General features: G+C 40.7%; 1 protein-coding gene across 5 annotated transcripts in view; it reads left to right on the top strand.

Moving 5' to 3' along the window:
• Window positions 1-27,059, top strand: part of wdr37 (WD repeat domain 37) — a 35,645-nt gene that overhangs the window by 211 nt on the left and 8,375 nt on the right. Inside the window, exons 1-12 of one of the 5 annotated variants that reach the window (XM_027159742.2) lie at window positions 52-187; window positions 3,020-3,149; window positions 3,605-3,783; window positions 7,848-7,944; window positions 10,903-10,998; window positions 11,118-11,182; window positions 18,098-18,233; window positions 18,822-18,893; window positions 19,072-19,116; window positions 19,345-19,421; window positions 20,203-20,437; window positions 21,050-21,191. In XM_027159742.2, coding sequence (XP_027015543.1) covers window positions 3,646-3,783; window positions 7,848-7,944; window positions 10,903-10,998; window positions 11,118-11,182; window positions 18,098-18,233; window positions 18,822-18,893; window positions 19,072-19,116; window positions 19,345-19,421; window positions 20,203-20,437; window positions 21,050-21,191 — 1,103 coding nt within the window. In that variant the 5' untranslated portion in view covers window positions 52-187; window positions 3,020-3,149; window positions 3,605-3,645. Of the gene's footprint in view, window positions 1-51; window positions 188-864; window positions 1,082-3,019; window positions 3,150-3,604; window positions 3,784-7,077; window positions 7,100-7,847; window positions 7,945-10,902; window positions 10,999-11,117; window positions 11,183-18,097; window positions 18,234-18,821; window positions 18,894-19,071; window positions 19,117-19,344; window positions 19,422-20,202; window positions 20,438-21,049; window positions 21,192-27,059 lie in introns of those variants that run through there. The other 4 variants (XM_027159741.2, XM_027159744.2, XM_047810759.1 and 1 more) reach the window with 4 other exon arrangements.

A 27,059-nucleotide genomic window follows, 5' to 3' on the forward strand; every position in this document is an offset into this window, starting at 1 on the left:
TATTAATACCCGCGATATACTAACACTATTCTGTTACCGTGAAAACAAGATGGAAGACGCTACCGGATATGACGTATTCCGTGGCTTTCACGGGATTGGTGGAAAGTAATCACGTGATTCGTCAATGCTAAAACTTTTATTTTATTTTTGTAAAGTTTTGTAGTAAAAAAGTCCCAAGGAATCCCATGTAAGTTACTTATCGATATTTAAGGTTTATCAGTTCATAAATGTATGTTGATACTGATGATACTGATTCCTTTATATAGTGCTGATTAAAAATAATCATCATCTTCATCATCATCATCACTTCCGTCATCAGTGTCATTTGTGAAGTAAATTATTTAGTGACATTTGGTAAATATGTCTCGCATAAAAAACTGACAGACTGAAAATTGAGGCGGCAAAAAATATGGAAATAGAAACGAGAGAAGAGGGAAGAGGTTTATGTAGAAAATGATTATTATTCTTATAATTATTGTTGTTCTTATTAGTAGTATTAGTATTAGTATTTATTGTTATTATTATTATAATTATTATTTCTATTATTGTTGTTGTTATTATTATTATTAGTAGTAGTAGTAGTAGTATAACTATTTATTATTTTTGTTGTTTTTAGTATTATTGTTATTATTTTATTATTATTATTTGTTTATTTTTTATTATTATTAGTGGTAGTAGTAGTATTATAATTATTATTATTTATTATTATTGTTGTTGTTATTATTATTATTATTAGTAGTAGTGTTATTATTATTATTATTATTATTATTATTATTATTATTATTATTATTATTATTAAGCTCCTGCTGAAACTAAAACACCTGCACAAAATAGCTGTCAGTGCTTGAGCTGAGCCCGAGCTGTAGTGCGCATGTGTAGTTGAGACCTCACGCATGCGCAGTAGTGTTGTGGCCGAGGACGCTTCAGTGACCCAGTTAATTCGGCTGTGTGTAAACGCTTTTCCCGTTGGACTTTTGCTGTGTGTGATCACAGCGTTAGCACTGATATCTACCGGAGATGCAGTTTGACTTACTGACGTGTTGTCACGTGTCTGAGCGTACACATCGAGACGTTTAAACACGTGAGTACGAGCGCTGAGTGTTGATGAGTTAGCATCTGAGCTAAGTAACTGTTAGCATGCTAGCTGTGTTTACATAACGTCATAGCGAATAATAACGCTTTTATTACACCTTCACTTGGGTTTATTTTCACAGAAAATCATCTAAATGTCAACTCTGTGTGTTCAACACCTGTGTGCTGTTGTGGGAGCTTCCTGCCCTGATCTCAGTATTATGAAGGGAACACAGTGATAAGTTGATAAGTTATTGATAATTAGGGTCTTTATTAGGCTTCCAAGTCTCTGTGTGAGATGTTGCTATAGTAACGACAGTGTTTAATGCACTAGTATTTAATATAAACCTGTGTTTTAAATTAGAGCTGTAAACTCCACCTCCTTAGTCCTTTAAAAGGTGTAAATGTTATAGAACAGCACGGTACATTACACTCACATTACACTAGTTATAATGTTTAATGTATCGGTGAACGGAACAAAGTAGTTTAAATGGGTTAAAGCCAGATTTTTTTTGTAGAACAGTCAAGATACAGATTAGTTCCTGTTTACATTACAGCAGTGGTTCTCTCTCTCTCTGTCTCTCTCTCTCTCTCTCTCTCTCTCTCTCTCTCTCTCTCTGTGTGTGTGTCTCTTTCTCTGTCTCCGTGTGTGTGTGTCTCTCTCTCTGTCTCTCTCTGTCTCTTTCACCCTCGCTCTCTTTCTCTCGCTCTCTTTCTCTGTCTGCCTCTCTCTCTCTCACTCACGCTCTCTCTCTTTCTTGTTCTCTCTCCCTTTCTCTCTCTCTCTCTGTCTCTCTCTCTCTCTCACTCTCTCTCACTCATTCTCTCTCTCTCTCTCTCTCTCTCTCTCTCTCTCTCTCTCTCTCTCTCTCTCTCTCAAAAATCTCTCTTAAAAAATCACACAAATTTGATGGGCACTTTATTAGTAACCAATGCCGGTTAGGACCAATATTTGCATTTAGAACAGCCTTCAGGACCACTTTATAAGCTTGACAACAGGTAAATTAAAGAAAAAAAGAGTAGCAGGTGATTATCAGATAGACCGAAAACATTCCATAGAATATTGGGCTGTTCACTCCGATCAGGTTTATCTCATGGATTCATGCTGTTGACCAGCACATCTGCACGTCACAGCAGAAATCAGACCAGGTGACATTGTTCCAAGCGAACAGGATTGGGAGTTGCTCTTGAGCTTCTGTAGCTCATCCGTCATAGCTCAAGCTTGCTCAACACACCTGTAAAGAGCAGTTAATTAAGTTAACCTGATCCTCTTGAACCGGTCTGGCTGCTGTGCTCTGACCCTCTTTCATCAACAAGAGGTTCTTCATCCTGTTTTTTTTTTTTTGTTATTTTTTGTGGCATTCTGTCTAATCTGTAGTGTGTGAGGAGGAGTGCGAAAACCCATGAAGATACCAAGAGATAACAACAAGGGCTGAGCTCACATTTACGTCACTCTTTCTGAGTTATGATCTGCATCTGAATGATTTTATGTGTTGCAGCAATCTGTATATCAAATGATTAGACAGCTGCACAATGGGGAACAAAATGCATTGTGAAACTCGTATATACAGAAAAGTAAACCCTTTGCTACACAATCGTGTGTTTTCAGAATCTGTAGTGAGCAAAATCTCTCAGAAATGAGGAACAAAATGTTGTCGTGATCAGATGTCGCTTACTGGGACATGTAAAGAGACCAATGCTTTATAACCCCATGTTCCTCCTCTCAGCTGTGCTGCTTCTCCCTCATAGGAGCTTGTGTTTCTAACCACACACACACACACACACACACACATTTACACACTCACTCAAACAATTACTGACTCACTTACATTCACACACAATCACTTACACACACTCACACACACTTACACACACACACACTCACTGCATTTGACCTTGTCATGTCTTCATTCTGTTACACGTGTAGCTCATGTTGTTTTGTGTTTAGTGTCGGAGAACGTTCGTCAGTTTGTGTCCAGACCCACACGTGCCTGTAAAGCAGCTGAACCCCTCCCACCCATACGACCCCCTGAGGATGTGTCTGCTTTGTTTCTCATGCACTGCACTTCATTTTCCTGGTATTTTGTTTTTCTTTTGCATGTTTGTGTGCTCCTTTTCCAGCCTGTACCTTCACGAGGCTTGCATACATCCTGTATAACCAACTGACTTTCTGCCGTGCGACCGGGTCAAAAGACCATAAACGTTCGCAAGCGTTAGATAAAACTAAATGTTATAAAAAGTAGTGATTATATCTTATATGATTTTTTTTTTGTTTAAAAGTAATATAAAAATGTAGATATGGTGCGACACGTGCAGTTTTTCTAAAGCAAAGAAGACGATAACGAAAGAGTGAAGGAATCCTGTCGCTCCTGCTCCGTCTAACACATCGCATTAGTAGTGTTGCTGTTTTGTAAACCCATTATCTGTTTGAAATGGAGCACCAGCGATCTTTTGGCAGAGATAAAAGCCTGTGTGTGTGTGTGTGTGTGTGTGTGTGTGTGTGTGTGTGTGTGTGTGTGGGTCGATCACTCAGTTGCAGGTAGGAAGCACACAGGAGGACGTCACTGAGGAGTGATGCCTGTAGAGAGCGGAAACAGCGCAGTCGCCCGTCAAGCCAAGCAGAAGCGCAAGTCTCACAGCCTCTCCATCCGGAGGACCAACAGCACCGAGCAGGAGCGGCCCTCCATCCACAGAGACATGCTGGAGGCTCAGGTCACTACACTTCCCTCTTCCTTTCTTAAATTTCAATTAATTTCTCCAATTTTTCCTCATTTGATCTATCTCTCTGTCTTTTTTTTTCTCTTCTCGTTTCTCTCTCTCTCAGCTGTTCATTTGCACATATTTACATTACAGCACTGACGTGTGTGTGTGTGTGTGTGTGGGGGGGTGTGGGTGTGTCTGTGGGTCTGAGAAGTTTGAACGATTATCATCAGGACAGACGACGTTTTTGCTGCATGTTTTAAGTAATTCTGAGGTATTTACTCAACACATTTCTCTTTTGAAAACACGCTCTTACCTTCACCTTGTAGTCTCCCGGCTTGAAAATGGAAAAAAGGTTCGAAATCCTCAGCCGGCTTTCCCGCGAATCGGCTCCTTCGGTTTCCAGAAGACGCTTTTATCCTGAGCTAGACGGAATTCGATAGCTGTTAAAGGAGCGAGCGAGCGAGCGCTGCAGATGTTAGAACTCCATAGGAAAGCCAGCCAGGTTCTTTGTGTCTTGCATCCCTTTTATTTATTTATTTATTTATTTATTTATTTTTTTAAGAGCCATTACAGAGATGTAGGTAAACCACAGAAGACACGCCCGTGCACGTCGGCCAATATTTTACAAGCTCCATTAATGCCGGAGCTCGGGTCTCAGGGTCTATTCTGTTAGTCTAGGAGATGTTCCCTGATCGAGAACTTTAGCTGCACATTCCGTGTTGCAGTAAAGTGTTATCTGGACCTTCCTTACACAAACACGCCAGCTTCGGTGATACATTAACACAGAATCGAGTCAAGCTGTAAACCTAATCTACTTGTTCAAGGATTTCAGGGAGTCCTACTGGTGTGCAAGTCTAAAATTTTTCGTTAAAAAAAAAAATAGAATTTGTAAATTCTTTACATTTATTCTGTTTGTATGCCCAAGTTACTAGGAAAATCTCTAGCCAGCGTGTTAACTGTTAATAACAATTAGATCATGTTTTTTTTCCAAAGGATCGAGTAGGTTTTATTATTAATCTGTCTGTGTTCGTTATCATATATCCAGTAGTTTACTTTACGACATCCAAACCTGCCGCCATGTAACGTTACCGTAACAGACTTATTTCCAGCAAAAACATAGTTATAGCACTAGATATACTTCAGTTGTCTAGTCTCTTCTGTAACTTCACAGAACAGTACAGTGTCTATTGTGACGTCACCGAGCAGAACAGACTGTTATATGACATCACCGAACAGTACAGTGTCTATTGTGACGTCACCGAGGAGTACAGACTGTTATATGACATCACAGAACAGTACAGTGTCTATTGTGACGTCACCGAGCAGAACAGACTGTTATATGACATCACAGAACAGTACAGTGTCTATTGTGACGTCACCGAGCAGTACAGACTGTTATATGACATCACAGAACAGTACAGTGTCTATTGTGACGTCACCGAGCAGTACAGACTGTTATATGACATCACAGAACAGTACAGTGTCTATTGTGACGTCACCGAGGAGTACAGACTGTTATATGACATCACAGAACAGTACAGTGTCTATTGTGACGTCACCGAGCAGTACAGACTGTTATGACATCACAGAACAGTACAGTGTCTATTGTGACGTCACCGAGGAGTACAGACTGTTATATGACATCACAGAACAGTACAGTGTCTATTGTGACGTCACCGAGCAGCACAGACTGTTTCATGACATCACAGAGTTATAAAAAGTAATAATAATAATAAACTTTATTTTCTATAGCGCTTTTTAAAGTAGCATCTCAAAGCGCTTCACAGAAGAAAAAGGAAACCTACAATTATACAAATGCTCATGGCTTTGCGAACCTACATTAACATCCAACCGTGGCGTATCCGACGTGTACGTGCAGCTCCGTGTAATCTGTATAAACGGAGTTTGTAATCGAGGAAGTGCATGACATTATTTTATCATTAACACAGAAAAAAGTTAGCCTTAGCATGTAGCTATCTACTATCATGTGTGCTGATAAGTGATTAAACATTAGTATACTTAAGGTACGTTAAGCCCCTGACCCAAGCGGTTCTTAAGTCTAGACCAGCAACGTTTTGGTGCTACTTAAGCCCCACTTTTTCTGGTTCAGAGCCGGTGCTTTGGCGGTCGAAACAGAAAGAACTGGTTCTAAATTAGGCCCCGAACCTAAATTAAGCACTCAAACTGCCTCGGTGGAATTCCAGAGTCTTGGAGCTACAGAAGAAAATGCCCCATCACCCATAGCTTTTAAACGGGTATGTGGGACGATTAAAAGGCCAGTTTCCAGAGAGCGGGGAGCACGCACAGATGTGTAGGGGCTAAAAGCTCAGTAAGATAATAAGCAGCCAAACCATTCAAAGCTTTATAGGTAAGCATAAGAACTTTAAAATCTGACAGGGAGCCAATGTAAGGACTAGGAGACCGGAGTGACATGATCCCTTGTCCTATGTTCAGGATTCGGGCGGCTGAATTTTTGAAACAGCTGTAATTTATTTAGGGTAGCGTTTGAGACCCCGACCAGCAAAGCATCACAGTAATCCATACGAGAAAACACAAAGATATTGATCAACTTTTCAGCCATTGGGAGTGACAGCCTTTAATAAAAGTCTCTATCGTGACGTCACAGAGCAGCACAGTCTGTATTGCAACGTCAGCGAGCCTCTTTTGAGATAGCTTCAGCCTGAAACATTTCCCCGTACGAATTTGTAGCATAACATCATCCCTGCTGAGTTTCCTATTCCGTGTAAATGTTTACCGCTTCAATGCTGTTACCGCGTCGCTTATCGGAGCTTCAGCGTCCAAGGCACTCATCAATTTTTAATAAACGCTGCATGTTTGCTCTTGATTATTCTATTCACTGGCTCTTTGTGCTCCCTGCTGACCGGCTGTTGATTGACAGGCCTCTCTGTAAACCCTCGGTGCAGATTATAATACTCCATCACTCAGTCCTGGGGTCAAGGCTAGTGACCATGAGAGCTTTTACTTTGCTGGATTGAGTGACTTTGGGACAATAAGAGGCTGGAGTGGGGGGGGGGGGGGGGTGCTAATTAGCTCCCCCTCCAACCCACAACCTGTGTGTTTGTGTGTGTGTGTGTGTGTGTGTGTGTGTGTGTGTGTGTGTGTGTGTGTGTACACATATGGCAGTGACAGACTGGAGGGTAGTCGACCTAGCTCCATCACTCAGGCGCCATTCTAGCAACTTGCAGCTTCGTGTTTAGGATTCCAGCTCTCGTTTCACGGTGATGGATGGAGGAAACGCGCTTGTTTTTGCTCTTTGATTCATGGAGCATTTATCCGGACATCGTTTTATCTTTTGATGATGGAGGTAAAGCTGGTTATTGCCGGAGAAGACACGGCTACCGCCGCGCGTCCGTTCGATCCTCTCAGTCAGATTCCTAACTCGATGCGTGCTATTACTTAAATAAATCGAACCTTATATAGCACCGTCGAGTTCTCCATTCTGATTGGTCAGGGAGCTGTGATTAATTGTTTAACAGCAGCCCCGATAGCCGCTTTAGCTTTCGTTCAAATCTCAAGTTTGTAGGCGGCACATAATCTAGTAGTAGAATAATTCAAACATCGTAGTTGTTTATAAAAGTTTGATTGTTTAAGTGATGAGAGTTTTTTTTTAATTGGGATTTGGTATTTATCAGTCTGTACATATTTTTTCGACATAATGTCTTCAGGATATTTTTTTACTTAATTGTTTGTTTATTTATTTGTATTTTTGTTTGCGGCTGCTAAGTGATAACAGAAAGCTGTTTTACGGATGTTTCGTAAGATTAAACGTAACTGTAAATGGATAAAAAATACAAGATACGATTCTTTAGTAAATAGTAAATCGTTATGAACCATAAGATCGATAAAACTGCAACATATTTTTAGATTTTTTTTTTCTTCTTTTAGTTGTGTGTGTGTTCATGCGATGTGTGTGTTCGTAGTGCGTGTGCTCGCCTCTGTTCCGTGTGTGTGTGTGTGTGTGTGTGTGTGTGTGTGTGTGTGTGTGTGCTGATGATGAGGTATCATCCCATAACATTCCCAAGCTGACGTACTTGTTGTCTTCTCTCCTGTAGGATTCCAAGCTGCCCATGGCTCTGAGGACCACTTTACTGGACCTGTTTGGACAGATCGAGCGGGAGTTTGAGAACCTCTACCTTGAGAATATCGAAAGTGAGTCGAAGAGTCTCCGCCTGCCGAAGGTGGCACCGATAGAGCCGTCACGTTACGACGACATCATCGGAGCGAACGAATTAACGAATAGCGAACGAATCTGACAACTTCATGCTATAAACATGCTCTAAAATCCCTGTATTATCGCAAAGTTACGAATATTTACATATTAACAAGTATTGTTATTGTTAATATTAGCGCCGTACACTACACAGACTAGCTTTCTTAAGCTAGGAAACGGTGTTAATAGCATTTAATATGTAGGAATAATAATAGTTCTGTGCACTTACTAAGTTCACTATGCACTAGTTTTTGTTAATATGTTGAACACAACGTGGAACATTTTAAAAGACGTCTTGTCCGCCGGTGTGTCGTCAGCCATCTTGAATTTTTTTCCAGCACTTTCGTAGCCACGCCCTTTCCCCCCTCTACAGTACGTACGCAAAGCTGTTAGTGTTGAGTGGATGAAGTTTCCAACATTCACACTTTTTTTTTTTTTATAATTTTTTTTTAAAATTCGTATAAGCTCATCATCCAGGCACTTTGATGTTCACTTCATCTAGTCAGTGTGAACACACTACTCACAGTATTTATACTACGCCATGGAGTGCATTAAGTATGCGATTTGGGACGCAGCTCGTCTATTATTAAATGACGCGTCCTACATTTGAGGCCATAATATTAAGAAGGATCATACAAATCTAATTTCTTTATTTAGTTCTGTTCAGTGTAAGTCGTCTCGCACGACAGAAGTTTATACGTCGTGCACAAGACATACATAACTGAACTGAACGTACACAAACGATCCAGTTGAAATGTTTACACACGGTTCATTTTTAATGCTCGTTACCTGTGGAGCAACAACCGTTTTTATAGCTCGGGATCGTTCTGCATTGGTCCCTTGTTCCTCTTGAGCAGTTAGACTTCCTGCTGTTTTTCAGAAAAATCCTCCAGGTCCTACAAATTGTTTGCTTTTCCGATGATGTTGAGATGAATTTTTTCACAACCCGAGGGACTCGTAAACAGCTATTACACAAGGTGCAAACGTTCACTGATGCTCAGGAAGTAAGCACCACCAGCGCTGGCCTTAAGAAGTGGACTTAAAGGTGGGGTCTCTGTTGTTTTGAGAAATGCTTCAGAAAACTGAGTCGGGCCGCCAAACTAAACAAAAACAAAACTAACGTGTAGCCTATGGCGTGTCTTGTCAATATGGGTGGAGAGAGTGTTCAGAGCGCATGTGTGACATTAGCAGAAAGCGGTTTTAACATTGACATGGAGGATGAAAACAAAGAAAGAAAGCGAAGAAAGGCTTACGATAAGGTAAGAAGTAGGACGTGTTAATATAGGATCAGCTTTCCAGAGAACTGAACATCTTCCGCGTGAAACAGAGCTAAACCTTTCACGGTACAACACACAGTACTACAAAAACACATTTGTATTACCATAGTATTACTCATTGAGTTCATTTATTGATAAAAATATACCCTCGGTCAGCTGCCCCAAAATGTTCCGCCATAATACCTGTCTGGGTTATACTTGGGTTACACTTGTCTGGTGTATGTGTGGGCGGAGCTATCAAAACAGGGGTGGGACCCGTTTGGGTTAGGGGCGTGTTTGTTTTGGTGATTTCAAATGTCAACATTGGCTTTCAAACAACGGAGACCCCACCTTTAAGGAACGTTTTCGGTTTAAATGAAAAAAATTCTTTTTCTGGCCGTGAGTCTGATCTGAAATGAGTCGACTCTGTTGTCTTTCAGTGTGTTTTATACACTGAAACTTTACACTGAATGTTAGCTGCTTATGAACGAGCACAGGAAGCATCTCAGAGAGCAGAAATAGGCTTAATATCAGAGAAAAACTAAAAAATACTTATGAAACACTGCAAATCCTTAAAATCCTGAGCGTCTACTTTCATATGAGCTTCGTATTAACACCACTGTAGAGTGAGGCATTCGATACCGAACATGGCCACAACAGAACAGGAGAATTCCTGTTTAAAATTCCATTTAAAAAGCTAGAGGGGTGTAAACTTTTGAGCAGGATGATCATTATTCATTATTATTATTTGGCCTGATAGAAATATATGTAAATATATTATGTAGCTTTGAAGGGAAGGACAGAATGACACAATTAGTTAAATAATATCTGCTCGCATGTTTTTATGTATTGTGATGTCATATTTTTGTCCGTTCAACCACCTGTTAATATTACATTAACACACTGACTCTCTCACACCCTGACTCTCTCACACACCCTGACTCTCTCACACACCCTGACTCTCTCACACACCCTGACTCTCTCACACACCCTGACTCTCTCACACCCTGACTCTCTCACACACCCTGACTCTCTCACACACCCTGACTCTCTCACACACTTGACTCTCTCACACACCCTGACTCTCTCACACACCCTGACTCTCTCACACACCCTGACTCACTCACACCCTGGCACTCACACCCTGACTCACTCACACCCTGACTCTCTCACACACCCTGACTCACTCACACACCCTGACTCACTCATACCCTGACTCACTCATACCCTGACTCTCTCACACACTTGACTCTCTCACACCCTGACTCTCTCACACCCTGGCTCACTCACACCCTGGCTCACTCACACACTGACTCACTCACATTCTGACTCTCTCACACACTGACTCTCTCACACACTGACTCTCTCACACCCTGGCTCACTCACACACTGGTTCTCTCACACACTGGCTCTCTCACACCCTGACTCTCTCACACCCTGACTCTCTCACACCCTGACTCTCTCACACACTGGTTCTCTCACACACTGGCTCTCTCACACACTGGCTCTCTCACACCCTGACTCTCTCACACACTGACTCTCTCACACCCTGGCTCTCTCACACCCTGGCTCTCTCACACACTGACTCTCTCAAACACTGACTGGCTCAGTGACCCTAACACGTTACTGCTAACTGTGCAGTGAGGCGAGAGATCGAGTCCCTGAACGAGCGCTTGGCTGGTGAGGGTCAGACTGTTGATGGAGGAGACCTGGGGAAAGGAGCACTGAAGACTAAAGGTACAAAGCTTTACTTAATGTTCTAGAATTTTTACTCAAAGGTTTATTTATTTATTTTTGGTTATAATTGTTTCTACAACATTGTTTAGAAAGTAACACTGTGTTTGTGATTGAAACAGCAAGTCACAGTACGAGTCAGCTGTCCCAGAAACTGAAGACCACATACAAAGCCTCCACCAGCAAGGTACGAGTGTGTCTGTGACGTCACTGTTACACTGAAACTCCTGCTGTTCTCTCTGGTGTCACTAACCGTTATATACCGACTATCTGCCTGACTGTCTGCCTGACTCTGTCTGTCTGTCTGCCTGTCTGTCTGCCTGTCTGTCTGTCTGTCTGCCTGTCATCAGGAAGATTAGATCAGCACTTGACAACAAAATTGTATTTACACATAACCGGATTAGACTCAGATTATGAATCAGATCCTTCTGCTCTCTTGTGTTTTAGAGGAAGTAAGTGTTTGTGTGTGTGTGTGTGTGTGTGTGTGTGTGGGTGCGTGTGTATATGTGCTAGTGTGTGTGTCTGTGTGAATGTGATTGTGTATGTGTGTGTGTATATCTGTCTGTATGTGCTTGTGTGTGTGTGTGTCTGTGTCTGTGTGTATGTGCTTGTGTGTGCGTGTGTATGTGCTTGTGGGTGTGTATGTGCTTGTGGGTGTGTATGTGCTTGTGGGTGTGTATGTGTGTATATGGGTGTGTGTATCTGCGTGTGTGTGTATGTGCATGTGCTTGTGTGCGTGTGTACTTGTGCATGTGCTTGTGTGTGCATGTGCTTGTGTGTGTGTATATGTTGTAGTGTATGTCTGCTGGTGTGTGTGTATGTGTTGAAATGTGTGTGTGTGTGTGTATGTTGTAGTGTGTGTGTACGTTGGTGTGTGTGTGTGTGTGTGTGTGTGTGTGTGTATGTCTTACTTGTATATCTTACTCAGGCCTGTGTGTATAACAGACTTACTGTATTTTTGTGGGAAATTTATATATATATATATATTTGTCAGAATGCGATTAAAATAAAAGTTAGTGCTGACCTTATTACACTTTACACCATGGAGAGGTTCCTTTAAATCTCATTGATGATGAAATCTACTGCTTCTCGCTTGTGACTTCTTATTCCACTTGTCCTCACTTTTACCCTCTCACTCACTCTTAAACTATATTTCCTGTTCAGCTGAAAAAAATAATAAATAGAACCAGTTAACACTAACGTCAGATAGAGCAATAGATTTAATTTCACATTAAACTAACAAACATTTTCTACTTACCGTCACACAGCACGCGAGCTTAACGGAAAAGGGGAGGAGCTTTAAGGAACGTAGCAGTTAAGATCGTAGATTATCCAGATAAACTACACGCTACATGAACAGGACATATCTGCCATGTACAGGTGGTGTGGTATTGATGGGATTCAGATCTATCTAAATCTCCAGGGTCCAGCGTTGAAATCTTTACTTTTATGGAATTTGAGTGTTTTGAAGTCTCGTGAATCAGTGAATCGGTGAATCATCGGTTCACCAGGTCATAAAATCTGCTCGGAGGAATTATAGCATTTAAAAAATATCTATCTAAAACAATCAGGAAAAAATGAGTGCTAGTTTTAGTGTGTTAGGAAGAGGTGTAGGTCTTTACACCTGCATGAAGTTCAATTCACCACCTCAGTGTCAGAACAGAAGAGTCTCGATGTATATAAACACAGAGATGGGGGACTCGAGTTATATGACTTGACTCGAGTCAGACTTAAGTCGCAAATTTGAGCCTTGCTTGACAAATATTAAAAAAAAGACTTGACTCTGACTTGACATTCATGACTTGAGACTTGACTCGGACTTGAGTTAAACGACTCAGAGACGGGGGACTCGACTTGACTTGAGTCAGACTTAAGTCGCAAATTTGAGACTTAAAAAGACTCGACTTGACTTTGACTTGACATTCATGCCTCGAGACTTACTTGTGATTTGCACATGTGTGACTTTCTCCCACCTCTGATATACACCACTTACCCTGAGAGATGGTGGGAGCAGAAGTTCTGAGGCAGTGTGGTGTAGTGCGAGGAGTGATCAGAGCTTTAGAATTAAATAGGAATTATGGGCTGGACAAATTAGTAGCCTGGGTGAGCAGATATGGTATAGAACAGTTACCTATTGGACAGGTAGGTTCATCATCCAGAGGGAAATTTTTTTACACCCGGTCACTTCGTGTGTTGTCGCTGATCCGATAGCTATCTGATTTGTTAAAACTGCTCCGTTTACATTAGGCCACATAAATGCGTCTCGGCGAATCGGATATCGATCTGATCTTTCTACTCCCGCCCAAAATGCTAATATATTTTACCTCATTTCCGGGGTAATTGAAAGAGAACACGCTTTGGTGTGTGCAGTTTTCAGAACGCGATCAAAAAGAAGACGGAAAAACTCGTTACGGCGGTTATGACGGCTACAAAAAAACAGCATTTACTGTTTGCTGCATTGCCGCTTGCGGCAGCAGCGCGTTTTAAGACCCAACGAGACACCTGGGTGAAAGATCACCTGCGAGTGACGTACTTCCGTTTAGGAGGAGTATAGCGCTGACGTATGTGGCTTGAACAACCACATGCATTTACACCTGTCCAGTTTCATCTGAAACGCGTCCCAGACCACCTCCTGAAGTGGTTTGAACGATCGGATTTATATCCGTCTCGAAAACGTTTCGGAGGGCATTTAGACCTGGTATTGTTACCATCGGTTAGATATCTGATCACAGAAAACGTGTGAAGTGACCAGGGGTAAAAAGCCCCTTAGACTCATTATAGAGAATAGATTTATTTTTAAATGGGAGACTCTGCCTTTGCTAGATGTTTCGAGGATTAAGCCTAAAGGTCTCTGAATCAGATGAAAGCCTATTAAAATGTAGACCGAAGCAATAAAGGAGGTCTTGAGAGCCAAAACATAAAACGGTACATATTTCCTCATTCTAACTGGCTAATTTAAATTTCTTACCCAAACCATGTCTTTATACCATGAGTAGATGTCACAGCGATCCCTATTTATTTAACAGTCCCTCCCAAGATTTCAAGATTTTTCGATCACACAAATTAACGCAGACGCAAGCAAACATCACCGTATTTGTAAGAGCTCACAATTTTTTTCAAAACTACCCCAGAATTTCCACAGATTCGGGTCGTGACACACGATGAGCTAAATCCTTCTTTTTAATCCAATTCAACTAAATTTTATATGTATAGCGATTTTAACACGACGTTGAGAGAAAGCAATATAAGAAATATAATACAAAAAGTTTATTATTATACAAAGATTAATATTAGACAAAAGTTCAAGATTAAAATTAGACTTATATTTAAATGTGTTTGTATTTATCACTAATGAACAAGTCTGATGTGACTGTGGTGAGGAAAAACTCCCTTAGATGGAAGAGGAAGAAACCTTGAGAGGAACCAGACTCAAAAGTGAACCTCATCCTCATTTGGGTGACACCAAAGGGTGTGATTATAAACTGTTATAAACACCAGAGAGTGTTGTTATGTATAATGTCCTTTCTACAGTCAGATAAAGTCTGACAATTGTGTACTGATGAGGAGGTCGTCGTCCTCAGAGACCACTGAGGACGACGGATCTCCTTTTAGAATGTCCGAATACTTCATGAAGCGGAATCCATCTGGAGCTGCTACTGTACATCCATCCGTGTGTGAACACGAATACAGCTCTCATAGAAAGTCATTACATACGTGTTTTCACTGGTAGGAGATTAAAAGAAGATTCCTGGGATTGTGGGATTGTGATTTCATAAAATTCAAGGAAAAAAAAATTCATTGAAAAAAAAAAAAAAAACAGCAGCATCAGCAAATCATTTTTGACGACAACAGCCACAAAAAAACTCCCTGAAATCGAAGACGCACTAATTTACGTTTTGTGAACGAAACGGCCGCTGATATCACACCAGATCAGTCCGACCCCGAGAGAGATTTTTAAATTACAACTTATGCATATAAACGATTGAAATCGGATGCGTCGACTTAGTAAACGCAGGAAATCACCTCCGAAGGTTTTCTGTAACGTGACCGAATTGAAATGATGTGATGATTTTCGTCTGAATTGTAAACGTGTCACTTAGCTTTAGTGTTTTTTTTTGTTTTGTTTTTTTATTATACGTCTTTACTGTGGAGGAAAAATTAAACCCTGTGTCGTTTGCTGCAGTTCGGTTGGATTGAAACTGCTCTCTTCTCTCGCTCTCTTGCTGAATTTAGCGTTCAAATTCTTTCCACGGCAAAGTAGGTGGACCTCGAAACTTCAATGTGGTGAACTGGGAGTTGTGGGGTGGAGATTCATGGGTAACTTGTTTAACTGCTCCTCCTGCTCTCCCTTTTCCTTTTCCTCCTCCTCTTCCTCCTCCTCCTCCACCTCCTCCTCCTCCTGTGTTTGCCAGAATGAATGAACTATCTCACTGCCAGGGGGATTATCAGCTTATTAATTCTTCTTCCTTTTTTTAAATTTTTTATTTCTTCCAAATAAAATAAAGTGCAGGAAAAACTGCCATCTTTGCATAGCGATCAGATCTCACCCTAAAGCCTGATTTCCTCCTGCGTGAGTAGTTCTTTGTCGTGGCATCCCTTTTTCTTTTACAAAGGACATTCTGTAGGAATAACAATAAGAAATGATTTTCTAATTCAGAATGAAAATCATCAGGTGTTTTCCCAAGGCTCATGATCCATCCGTGTCCAAACCGCCATCGCTTCTTATTTTGAAAGATTTAACAAGCAGGTTTTTTTTTTATATATAAACATCCAACATTAAGTATTTAACATATCAGCTTTTTTTGTTTGTTTGTTGAATTCAGCGGTGGACAAATCGTGACTATGTTAGCTAGCCCTAACCGATTAGAGTAAAACGCGCTATTTAACGTAACAAGCTTGTTAAGTGTGTTAACGCAGGCAATAAAAATATATTTATTCTCAAACCCCACCTCGAATTTTGTCGCCAGTTTGACTTTGGAAATTCCATCCATGAGGTTCCATGATGGCTGTCATGCAGAGACGGTTTAGTCTGAAACATCACACGGCGGTCCTGAACCCTTTACGAGACTACTTGTAGGCGGTGGTGTAAGTTTAATTGAGCTGGAACAGTGCCAAGATTCACATGAACATGAACGTAACTCGTACTCCGGTCGGCACTTTCTTCAGGAAGTAAAGCAACCTGACGCCATTTAACCGATGACGCCATTATTATTTTCTACAACACGTGTAGGATGAGTGGCAGGGGGACGTTGTGGGATGGGGATGTGATATGTGGTATGGATGTGGGTGTTGGACGACTGATCGGAAGGTCATGAGTTCGAATCCCAGGTCCACCAAGATGCCACTGCTGGGCCCCTGAGCAAGGCACTTAACCCTCATTTGCCCGGTTATATAAAATGAGGTTTGGATAAGAGCGTCTGCCAAATGCTGGAAATGTAAATGTAACTATGATGTAAGATGAACGCACTAGAGTTCAGAGCTCAGTGGTTAAGGTGTTAGACTACTGATCGGAAGGTCATGAGTTCGAGGCCCAGAAACGGCACCTTGGTGAACCTGGGATTCGAACTTAAGGCCCTTAACACTCAATTGCTCAATTTTATAAATTGAAATGAATGGAAGTCACTCTGGATAATGGAGTCTGCTAAATGCTGTAAATGTAAATGAATCAAATGAGTCTGAAATCAGATCAAAACCTCAGAGGAACATTCGGATTCGGATCGCAGCAAACGTGACAAAACGTGACATGACCATTTCTCTGGGGACAGCCTTAGTCAGCCCTCTTCCACATACTTGAGCACACAGTAACATGTGAAGACTGCAAGGTTGTGCGATAAAAATAATATAGGGGTGCTTTTTAAAATCACTTTGTCTCTATGTTAAGAGATTTGAGGTTACATCGTGTAGGGATTACGTTCGTGACCGTCTCTCTACATGACATAGCGGCAGAATATAATATCTAATCTGATCAGTCACAACAATAATCCCTACACAATCTAATCTGTATCATTTTATTAACTCATAACACTTTTTGAGCTTACGAGCTCTTTTAAGGGTTAAGAATAAAACATTTAACAGTAGACAAAATGACCAGGGTTCCTGATTTGTCCACCATTGCATTTAATCCGCCGTGCTCGAGACTGTAAAACAGCTGGATCCGTCCATCAAATGTCTCTCCTTCGGTCTTTGAGTTTCGTCCTAGATTTAGCCGCACGGACTTGAAAAGAGTCTTGAACACTGGGATCTAGTTTGTGTCACCAGTTCCATTAACCATTTATTTATTTATTTATTTATTTATTTATTTATGATGTAAAGAGAGCAGAAAGCAGTAGAGACCCGTAGAGTCGCACCGTGTTTTTTTTTCTTTTTTCCCTGCTGTATCGATGCTGCTTTATTTCAGCATGCTGAGCTCCGGATCACTCAAAATAGAGTTGTTTTTATATATTTGTGTCTTAAACACCTTCTGTAGGTGAGCGCTCAGATAAGATGCTGCTTTAGCTCCGGAGATCGAAGAAAAAATGTAATATCAGATGGGAAGGAGCCCGATTTGATTCATTCGAATGATTTATTCAGGTTTAATATATCACTAATGAACGGAAACCTCTGTTAAAGGCTTCATATTTTGAGTGTTTGTTCCTCACTGCTGACTGTACATGTTTGTTTGTTTGTTTGTTTGTTTGTTTCATTTGCACTTCATGGTTTCGTCTCACTCTTGCTTTACAAGTGCTTATTTTAGTGCTCACCAGCGCAGGCCACACTTATCTCCTGTAGAGCCTGATATAGTGTGAGAGCTGGCGTGGCTGTGAATGCCCTTAAGCGTAGACATGCTGCCTTAGTGGAAGTGCGCTTAGACTGTAGAGATTGCTTAACCGAGATAACTCCTGGCTTCATGCTGCATCTTTTAGCTTCCCACCTATGTGTGTGTGTGTGTGTGCATGTGTGCGTGCGTGCGTGCGTGTTCGTGCGTGCGTGCGTGCGTGCGTGTGCGTGCGTGTGTGTGTGTGTGTGTGTGTGTGTGCGTGTGTGTGCGTGCGTGTGTGTGTGTGCGGGTGTGTTTATAGGTGTGTGTGTATCCAGATTCTCATTCTTCCTGTAATCATTCTAGATCGTGTCCAGTTTCAAAGCCACTACTTCACGTGCCGTGTGCCAGCTGGTGAAGGAGTACGTAGGCCACAGGGATGGCATATGGGACCTGAGTGTGACCAGGACACAGCCGCTGATTTTGGGCACTGCATCAGCAGGTACGGTCTCCCACAATGCATCACACTGTGACTCACTCTCATAAATGGTTACACACAAACAACACTTTTCTTTTCTTTTCTTTTCTTTTTCCTTTCCTACCTTTGCCTTTCCTTTCCGCACACCATTCATTCATTTTCTTTTTTCTCTTTTTTTCTTTTCTTTTCTTTTCTATCTATTCTTTTATTCTTTTCATTTATTTTTCCTTTCCTTCCAAACAACATTCACTTTGTTTTATTTTCTTTTTTCTTTTGATTTATTTTCTCTCTTTTTTCTGTTCTTTTCTTTTCTTTTCTATCTATTCTTTTATTCTTTTCATTTATTCTTCCTTTCCTTTCTTTCCTTCCAAACAACATTCACTTTTCTCTTCTCTTCTCTTCTCTTCTCCTCTCTTCTCTTCCTGTATGCCATCTGATGAAAGCTACAGTGGAGCACAAAAAATAATAGATTGCAATAAAAACACAGATGAAAATGAATTAAGATAAATACTTTGTTGCACATGCACTTTTACATTTATTTTTTTTTTACATTTATTTACCTAGTATTAAAAATGTAGTGTTCTTACATCTGTGTGATGTTTTTCCCCCTAGACCACTGTGCTATGCTGTGGAGCATCGAGACAGGGAAGTGTCTGCTGAAATACGCCGGCCACGCTGGATCAGGTGAGCCTTAGGGTTTGGGGCTGGATTGCTAGATCTTTAATGAAACCTTAAGATTGAACTCCACTTTAGCTCTGACTGATACAACACATTCCTGACCAATCAGAGTCGAGAATTTGGAACTTCGAAACTTTCACCTTTGACTAAATATCATTTCTCTCTTTTTTTTTTTTTTTTGCAGTGAACTCGATCAAGTTTCACCCCACCGAGCAGATGGCTCTTACAGGTTTGTCTTTTGTGTGAACTGATGAAAAGTTCTGATGGAAAACTGATTAAACTTCATAATGGTAGACACGCCCACAGGCGACAGCAGTAGACACGCGCACAGGCGACAACAGTAGACACGCCCACAGGCGAGAGCATTAGGCACGTCCAACCTTAGACACACGTGTGTGTGTGTGTGTGTGTGTGTGTGTGTGTGTGTGTGTGTGTGTGTGTGTGTGTGTTCCGACAGCATCCGGTGATCAGACAGCTCATATCTGGCGCTACATGGTGCAGCTGCCTTTGCCTCAGCCACCAGCCGACACCAGTGTGAGTGTTTACACGTAAACTCTCTCTCTCTTTCTCTCTCTTTTCTCACTCTTTTCTCACTCTTTGTCCCTTTTTCTTTTACAGTCTCTTCCTCTTTCCCTTTTTCTTTCACAATTTGTCACACAATTGTAGTGGAAATTTTTACTTTAGAGAACCCATGAATCTGTCCTTCTAGGCTTCTGTATTTCCCATGGCTGGTAGTTATTGTGACTAGAGATTTCAGTTGTTTCTTCCTGAAACTGCCTTTAATCAGACCTTTCCCATGAGACCTTTTTTGTTCCCGTGGGATTAGCTTGGTCAGAAGATGAACAGGCGATGCTTCTAAGCCAATGGTGGATGATGTTTTGGTTTTACGTGTCCTGTTTCATTTTATACCTGTCTATAAAATGCTGGTGTTATCAATAATGGAGGCCCTTCCTCTCTGATTTTACACGTAGAGTGTTGGGTCCTTCTGCAAAGCTGAACACAATAAACCGTGAAAACCTTTATACTCTTGCCCGTGCCTGTTGGTGTGATATTTTTATGCTTTAATTCTCTCGAACCTCAAAACTTCCACAACACTCTCAATTTCCTATTTAGTCTTTTTCTCCACTCTACTATTCTTCTCACATACAATTTTCATTTACCTCTGCCAGTCTTTTACTTTTTCTTTCATACTTTCTTTCTCCCCCCCCCCCCCCCAAATTTCTCTTTCTTTCCATGCTATTTTTCTTACCTTCCGTTTGAAGGTGAATTGGTGTTTACTCTTCTCTCCCTCTCGCTCTCCCCTCGATGAACTCAGGCATCACTGGATGACGACGTGGATTTCTCTGATAAGGACGATGCAGACGGAGACGCAGACGGACCGAACGAGTGTCCCACGGTGCGTCTAGCCAGCACCACTCTGAAGAGCCACCAGGGTGTGGTCATCGCTGCCGACTGGCTCGTCGGCGGCAAACAAGTCGTCACTGCGTCTTGGGACCGAGCAGCCAATTTGTACGAAGTGGAAACCTCTGAACTCGTCCACGCGCTCACGGGTCGGTGATAAATAGGTTTATTAGTTAATACTGTCCTGTCCATACAATAGCTTGGTTATATTCTACTAAGAGGAAACATAAGATACAAATAAACATAACATGTGATCGGTTGTGTAATCATGCTTCCTGTATACAGATGTGCAGGAAATGATGAATCCCGATGATAGGAATTTAAACCACTGAGAAAATGTTTTTCACACTGACTTTTATCTAATGTTTTTACTCTGGAACAATTAAGCTTTATTTTCTTCCTAATGTCTCTGTAACAACTTAACGAGAGGCTGTACATGACAGGATAAAATAAAACCACAGTTATGAGTTTTTTTTTCCTGTGAGCACTAAATGGGATCTGGAGTGAAGACATTTTGGACCACGTGTGCTATGGGATTCGTCCATGAATCTTTAGCGCCATTTGGTGCATCGTTGCATTAAACGGCTAAACGAGTAAACTTCTTCCTACAAAACGAATCATCAGCTGTCTCGTTAACGCCTTGCTAATGAGAATGTAGGTTTAAGTTAGTGTGTGTGGTTATAAGAATAAAAATTTGTGTTGAACTATAAAAGATATTTGGATTGTGATGTAATATTTGTGCCTCTGGATTGTGTGTGCAGGTCATGACCAGGAGCTCACCCATTGCTGCACCCACCCCACCCAGAGGCTGGTGGTGACCTCATCCCGCGACACCACCTTTCGCCTGTGGGACTTTAGAGATCCGTCCATCCACTCGGTCAACGTCTTCCAGGGCCACACAGAGTAAGTGTACACTTCTCCTTTAAAACCCACTACACCTGCACCCTTGTAAAGCCCAGGCAGACAATGCACTATATACTCTTATTTATCCAAGGAGGTGACTGCTCGACTACGTACCTGCTCATAGAATCTCAAACTTATAACCTTTTATCTCATTATTTACATGTTGTGTCTCAAATTATAGCTGTGTATCTCAATTATAACACAGTTAATGTTTATGGCTTTGTATCTCAAACTTATAACCTTTTATCTCATTATTTACATGTTGTGTCTCAAATTATAGCTGTGTATCTCAATTATAACACAGTTAATGTTTATGGCTTAGTATCTCACTTATAACCTTTTATCTCATTATTTACATGTTGTGTCTCAAATTATAGCTGTGTATCTCAATTATAACACAGTTAATGTTTATGGCTTAGTATCTCACTTATAACCTTTTATCTCATTATTTACATGTTGTGTCTCAAATTATAGCTGTGTATCTCAATTATAACATGGTATCTCATGTGAATGGCTTAGTATCTCAAAGTTGTAACCTTTTATCTCATAATTATGACTTCGTATATATCAAAGCTATAACATTTATTACTTAGTATCTCATAATTAATACTTAGTGTCTCATGGTTTTAACCTTTTATGTCATAATTATGACTTAGTATATTAAAGCGGTAACATTTTATCTTTCTTTTCTTTATTTAACCAGGTGAGTCAGTTGAGAACCAGTTCTCATTCACAATGACGACCTGACAAATATCTCATAATTAACCTCCTAAGACTCGAGCTTTGGTTTGGCCTTCCATTTTAGATGCAGTGATATCCACATATGTGGACTCCATGTCGTAGGAGGTTAAGAAGTTGTATCTTAGAATTATAACTTGCTATCTCAAATTAAATTTGGTATATTTTAAATAAATTTTAATTTTAAATAATAATATTGATTTTTTTTTTACTATTAAGACTTTGTATTTTAAAATCTAATTATGTGTCTTAAATTACTTAATTATTACATTGTATCTCATGTTAATGGGTAAGTATCTCAAAGTTGTAACCTTTTATCTCATAATTACGACTTAGTATATCGAAGCTATAACATTATTACTTAGTATCTCATAAGTCTTAGTATCTCATAATTAAGACTTAGTGTGTCATGGTTCTAACATTTTATGTCATCATTATGACTTAGTATATTAAAAATTTTATCTCATAATTAAGTTGTATCTTAGAATTATAACTTGGTATTTCAATTTAAATTTGGTATCTTTTACTAACGACTTAGTATCTCAGTTGTAACCTTTTATCTCACAAATAAGACTTTGCATTTTAAAATCCAATTATGTGTCTTAAATTATAACTGTCTATCTCAATTATAACATGGTATCTCATGTTAATGGGTAAGTATCTCATAATTGTGACTTAGTATATCAAAGCTATAACATTATTACTTAGTATCTTAGTAAGTCTTAGTATCTCATAATTAAGACTTAGTGTCTCATGGTTCTAACAATTTGTCATAATAATTTTATTTAGTATTAGTTAAAGATAACACAAGTAAACACAACATGCAGTTTTTAAATGAAGGTTTTTATTATAAAGGGGAAAACAAAATCCAAACCCACATGGTCTTGTGTGGAAAAGTGTAAGCAATTCAGGAACAAATGAGAGAGAAAGTAATTGAGATCTATCAGTCTGGAAAAGGTCATAAAGCTATTTCTAAAGCTTTGGGACTCCAGAGAACCACCGGGAGAGCCGATATCCACAAATTGCGAAACCTTCCCAGGAGTCCCTAAGAGCACAGCGACGACTCATCCGTGGTATCACAAAAGACCCCACAACAACATCCAAAGATCTGCATCAGAAAACATCTTGATGATCCCAAAGACTTTTGGGAAAATACTCTGTGGACTGACGAGACAAAAGTTGAACTTTTTGGAAGGTGTGTGTGTCCCATTACATCTGGCGTAAAAGTAACACCACATTTCAGAAAAAGAACATCGTACCAACAGTAAAATAAGGTGGTGGTAGTGTGATGGTCTGGGGCTGTTTTGCTGCTGTTACCTGGAAGACTTGCTGTGATTAATGGAACCATGATTTCTGCTGTCTAGTGGAAAATCCTGAAGGACATTCTGTGCGGCCATCTGTCCGTGACCCCAAGCTGAAGCGAACTTGGGTTCTGCAAAAGGACAATGATCCAAAACACACCAGCAAGTCCACCTCTGAATGGCTGAAGGAAAACAAAATGGAAACTTTGGAGTGGCCGAGTCAAAGTCCTGACCTGAATCCTATTGAGATGCTGTGACATGACCTTAAAAAGGCGTTTCATGCTCGAAAACCCTCCAATGTGGCTGAATTACAACAATTCTGCAAAGACGAGTGGACCAAAATTCCTTCACAGTGCTGTAACAGACTCACTGCAAGTTATTGCAAATGCTTGATCACAGTTCTTGCAGCTAAGGAAGGTACCAACCAGTCATTATGTTTAGGGTGCAAATACTTTTTCACACAGGACCATGTGGGTTTGAATTTAGTTTTCCCTTAATAAACAAAAACAAAACTTCATTTAAAAACTGCATGTTGTGTTTACTTGTGTTATCTTTGACTAATATTTAAATTTGTTTGATGATCTGAAACAACGTGTGACAAACGTGCAAAAAAATAGCAGGAAGGGCGCCAACACTTTTCCACACTAACAGTATCTCAAACATTTGATCTCATAATTATGATTTAGTATCTCATAGGTTTGAGATTCTAAGTGAGATACTAAGTCATTATTTTGTTTAATTGAGAATCACAGAATTATAACTTTGTACCTAATAATTAAGATTTTGTATCTCAGTTTCTCCCTCAACGTAGTTCCTCAATTATGACTTAGCATCCCATAATAATGTGCGTATTTAAGAGGAAATCTATTTTTTTTTATAATAGTATTTCATGTCAAATAAAATATTTGGCCTCTGTGCAAGATTAGCATTTACCAAGCGATGCATTCGTTGTAACAAACAAACAAAGAGAACGTAAGCTGAGAAGCAGTTTGTAGTGTGAAGGAGTTTGTATCCTATAACTTGTGGGTTTTTCTCAGCAGATGAGACTTTATTGGAAAGGAAGGATAATCTGTGGTCTCTAGGAAGCCTGAATGGCTGTTGTTTAGTGTACTTTTGATTTAGTGTGTTTCTGTGGATGAGGTGCAGTAGAACTGTGCACCAGAGACACTTCTCACCATCACGTCTGTGTGATTTATCTCAGTTTTCGAAGTGAAACAGATTTTTTTTTTCCGTCGTTGATGGACGTTTTCATCTGTTGAAATTCTGTTTGAATTGTGAAAAGAGATCTTGGTTATTATTATTATTTTTGAATTTTCATACAGTGTGGATCTTAATATGTTTCTTCGATCAAACCAGCTTTATTCTCACTTTCTTATCCTTTCTGGAACGTTTCATATATACTGCAGTCACACGAACAGCCACCAGATGGCAGTACAGAACTTAAAAACAATGAAAAGCTTCATTCTACAAAATCAGGCTTGTCGTTCACTCTAATTGCAATGCATCTGAACTCCCTCACGACTGTAGACCACTGGCAAAACCCTTCGTTGTCGTGCTGTAGCGGCGTCAGTAGCAGAAAACCACTCATTAATTATAGCGATATATTTATACTTCGCCTCACCTGAGGAATGAGGTAAAATGTCTATTTAAGCTCCTTCTGTGAAAATCCTGGCCTGTCAGCTTCCCCGCTGGAGGGCGGAGCTAGAGCGTAATGGTGTGAGTTAAACGGCCGCTTAAGTCTCTGATCTCCTCAGTATTATACACTCCTCGCTACGACATGCATAATTCCGTCAGATCCCACTCTAATGCTCGCCAATAGACAATCGGCGTAATGAGATTAGCTGTCGAACCACAGGGCGTTTCCTGGCTGTCACACTCCTCAAAGCTTAGACAATTAGCCCTTTCACTCGCAGTGTGTAGTTCATACAGAGGATGGTCGTACAGACCGAGGACCCCGGACACGTCCTGTCAGTAGCTGAGACAAAGCACAGGATTAATAAGTAACTGATGATTCCATATGATATGTGCAGTCTGTCCATCCATATATTCTACTCCCAGTTTAGTTGTGTCTTTCCATCCATTTCCCAGTTTAGTTGTGTCCCTTTATCCATCCATCCATCCACCCATCCATCCATCCATCTTTCAGTTTGGTTATGTCCTTCTATCCATTCATTCTTTTTGCAGTTTTGTTTGCATCCATCCATCTATTCATTTCCCAGTTTAACTGTGTCTATCTAATCTTCTCCCAGTTCAGTCGTATCTGTCCCTCCTTCTCCCAGTTCAGTCGTATCTGTCCCTCCTTCTCCAAGTTTAGTCGTATCTGTCCCTCCTTCTCCCAGTTCAGTCGTATCTGTCCCTCCTTCTCCCAGTTTAGTCGTATCTGTCCCTCCTTCTCCCAGTTTAGTCGTATCTGTCCCTCCTTCTCCCAGTTTAGTCGTATCTGTCCCTCCTTCTCCCAGTTTAGTCGTATCTGTCCCTCCTTCTCCAAGTTTAGTCGTATCTGTCCCTCCTTCTCCAAGTTTAGTCGTATCTGTCCCTCCTTCTCCCAGTTTAGTCGTATCTGTCCCTCCTTCTCCAAGTTTAGTCGTATCTGTCCCTCCTTCTCCCAGTTTAGTCGTATCTGTCCCTCCTTCTCCAAGTTTAGTCGTATCTGTCCCTCCTTCTCCCAGTTTAGTCGTATCTGTCCCTCCTTCTCCGAGTTTAGTCGTATCTGTCCCTCCTTCTCCGAGTTTAGTCGTATCTGTCCCTCCTTCTCCCAGTTCAGTCGTATCTGTCCCTCCTTCTCCCAGTTTAGTCGTATCTGTCCCTCCTTCTCCCAGTTTAGTCGTATCTGTCCCTCCTTCTCCCAGTTTAGTCGTATCTGTCCCTCCTTCTCCCAGTTTAGTCGTATCTGTCCCTCCTTCTCCCAGTTTAGTCGTATCCCCCCATCCTTCTCCCAGGTTAGTCGTATCCCCCCATTCTTCTCCCAGGTTAGTCGTATCCCCCCATTCTTCTCCCTATTTCTGTACGTAACCCATACGTAAGGCGCACCATATTATAAGGCGCATGCTAAAACATACGGTCTACAAAAAAAAGGTAACGGAAGCAAAACAGTGAGTTTAGTTGAACTTTATTCTACTATTTAACAATAAACACATTAATTTTTAATCAATCTTCTCCCACAAATCCATCAATGTCCTCACCTACCGGAGGCGTGGCGGAGGTAAGCGTACGTACTGTACGTATTACGTAATGTTCTCTGATTGGTTTATCGCTGCCAGCGTACGTAGTGTATGTATTACGTCCCTGTGTCAGTGGGAAACGGTCCGACAGTCAATCAAGCGGAGCGCTTACCGAAGTCGCACAACATTTTTACAGATTTTTGGAACTCAGTGCACACACAAGGTGCACCGGATTATTAGGCGCACGGCCGATTTTTTTTTTTAGAAAATGTAAGGTTCTTAGGTGCACCTTATAATGCGGAAAATACGGTATATGTTACTGATCTTCTTCCAGTTCAGTTGTTTGTGTGAGAGTGGATGCTTTGCGATGCACACTGGTGGCATGAAAGCTAATCATTTTAGCCTATGGATTCAGTCACACACATTTGCTCAGCTGTGAAGATGTTTGCATCGAAAGTTCGGAAGGTTTTTGTTTGTACACTCACACACACACACACACACACACACACACACGCACACATCAGCATCTTGGAGACATTTAGCAAGAACAATTAAAAAGCATTTCATGATCTCCTCACGGATTGTTTGGCCCAAGCGGCTCTTAAGATTTAAATTTCCAAGCAGACCTCAGGATCACTTTGAGAAGCGTTGCCATGGTAATGTGTTAA

The sequence above is a fragment of the Tachysurus fulvidraco genome, chromosome 3, assembly GCF_022655615.1.
Source record: "Tachysurus fulvidraco isolate hzauxx_2018 chromosome 3, HZAU_PFXX_2.0, whole genome shotgun sequence".
In the NCBI taxonomy this organism is placed as follows: Eukaryota; Metazoa; Chordata; class Actinopteri; order Siluriformes; family Bagridae; genus Tachysurus; species Tachysurus fulvidraco.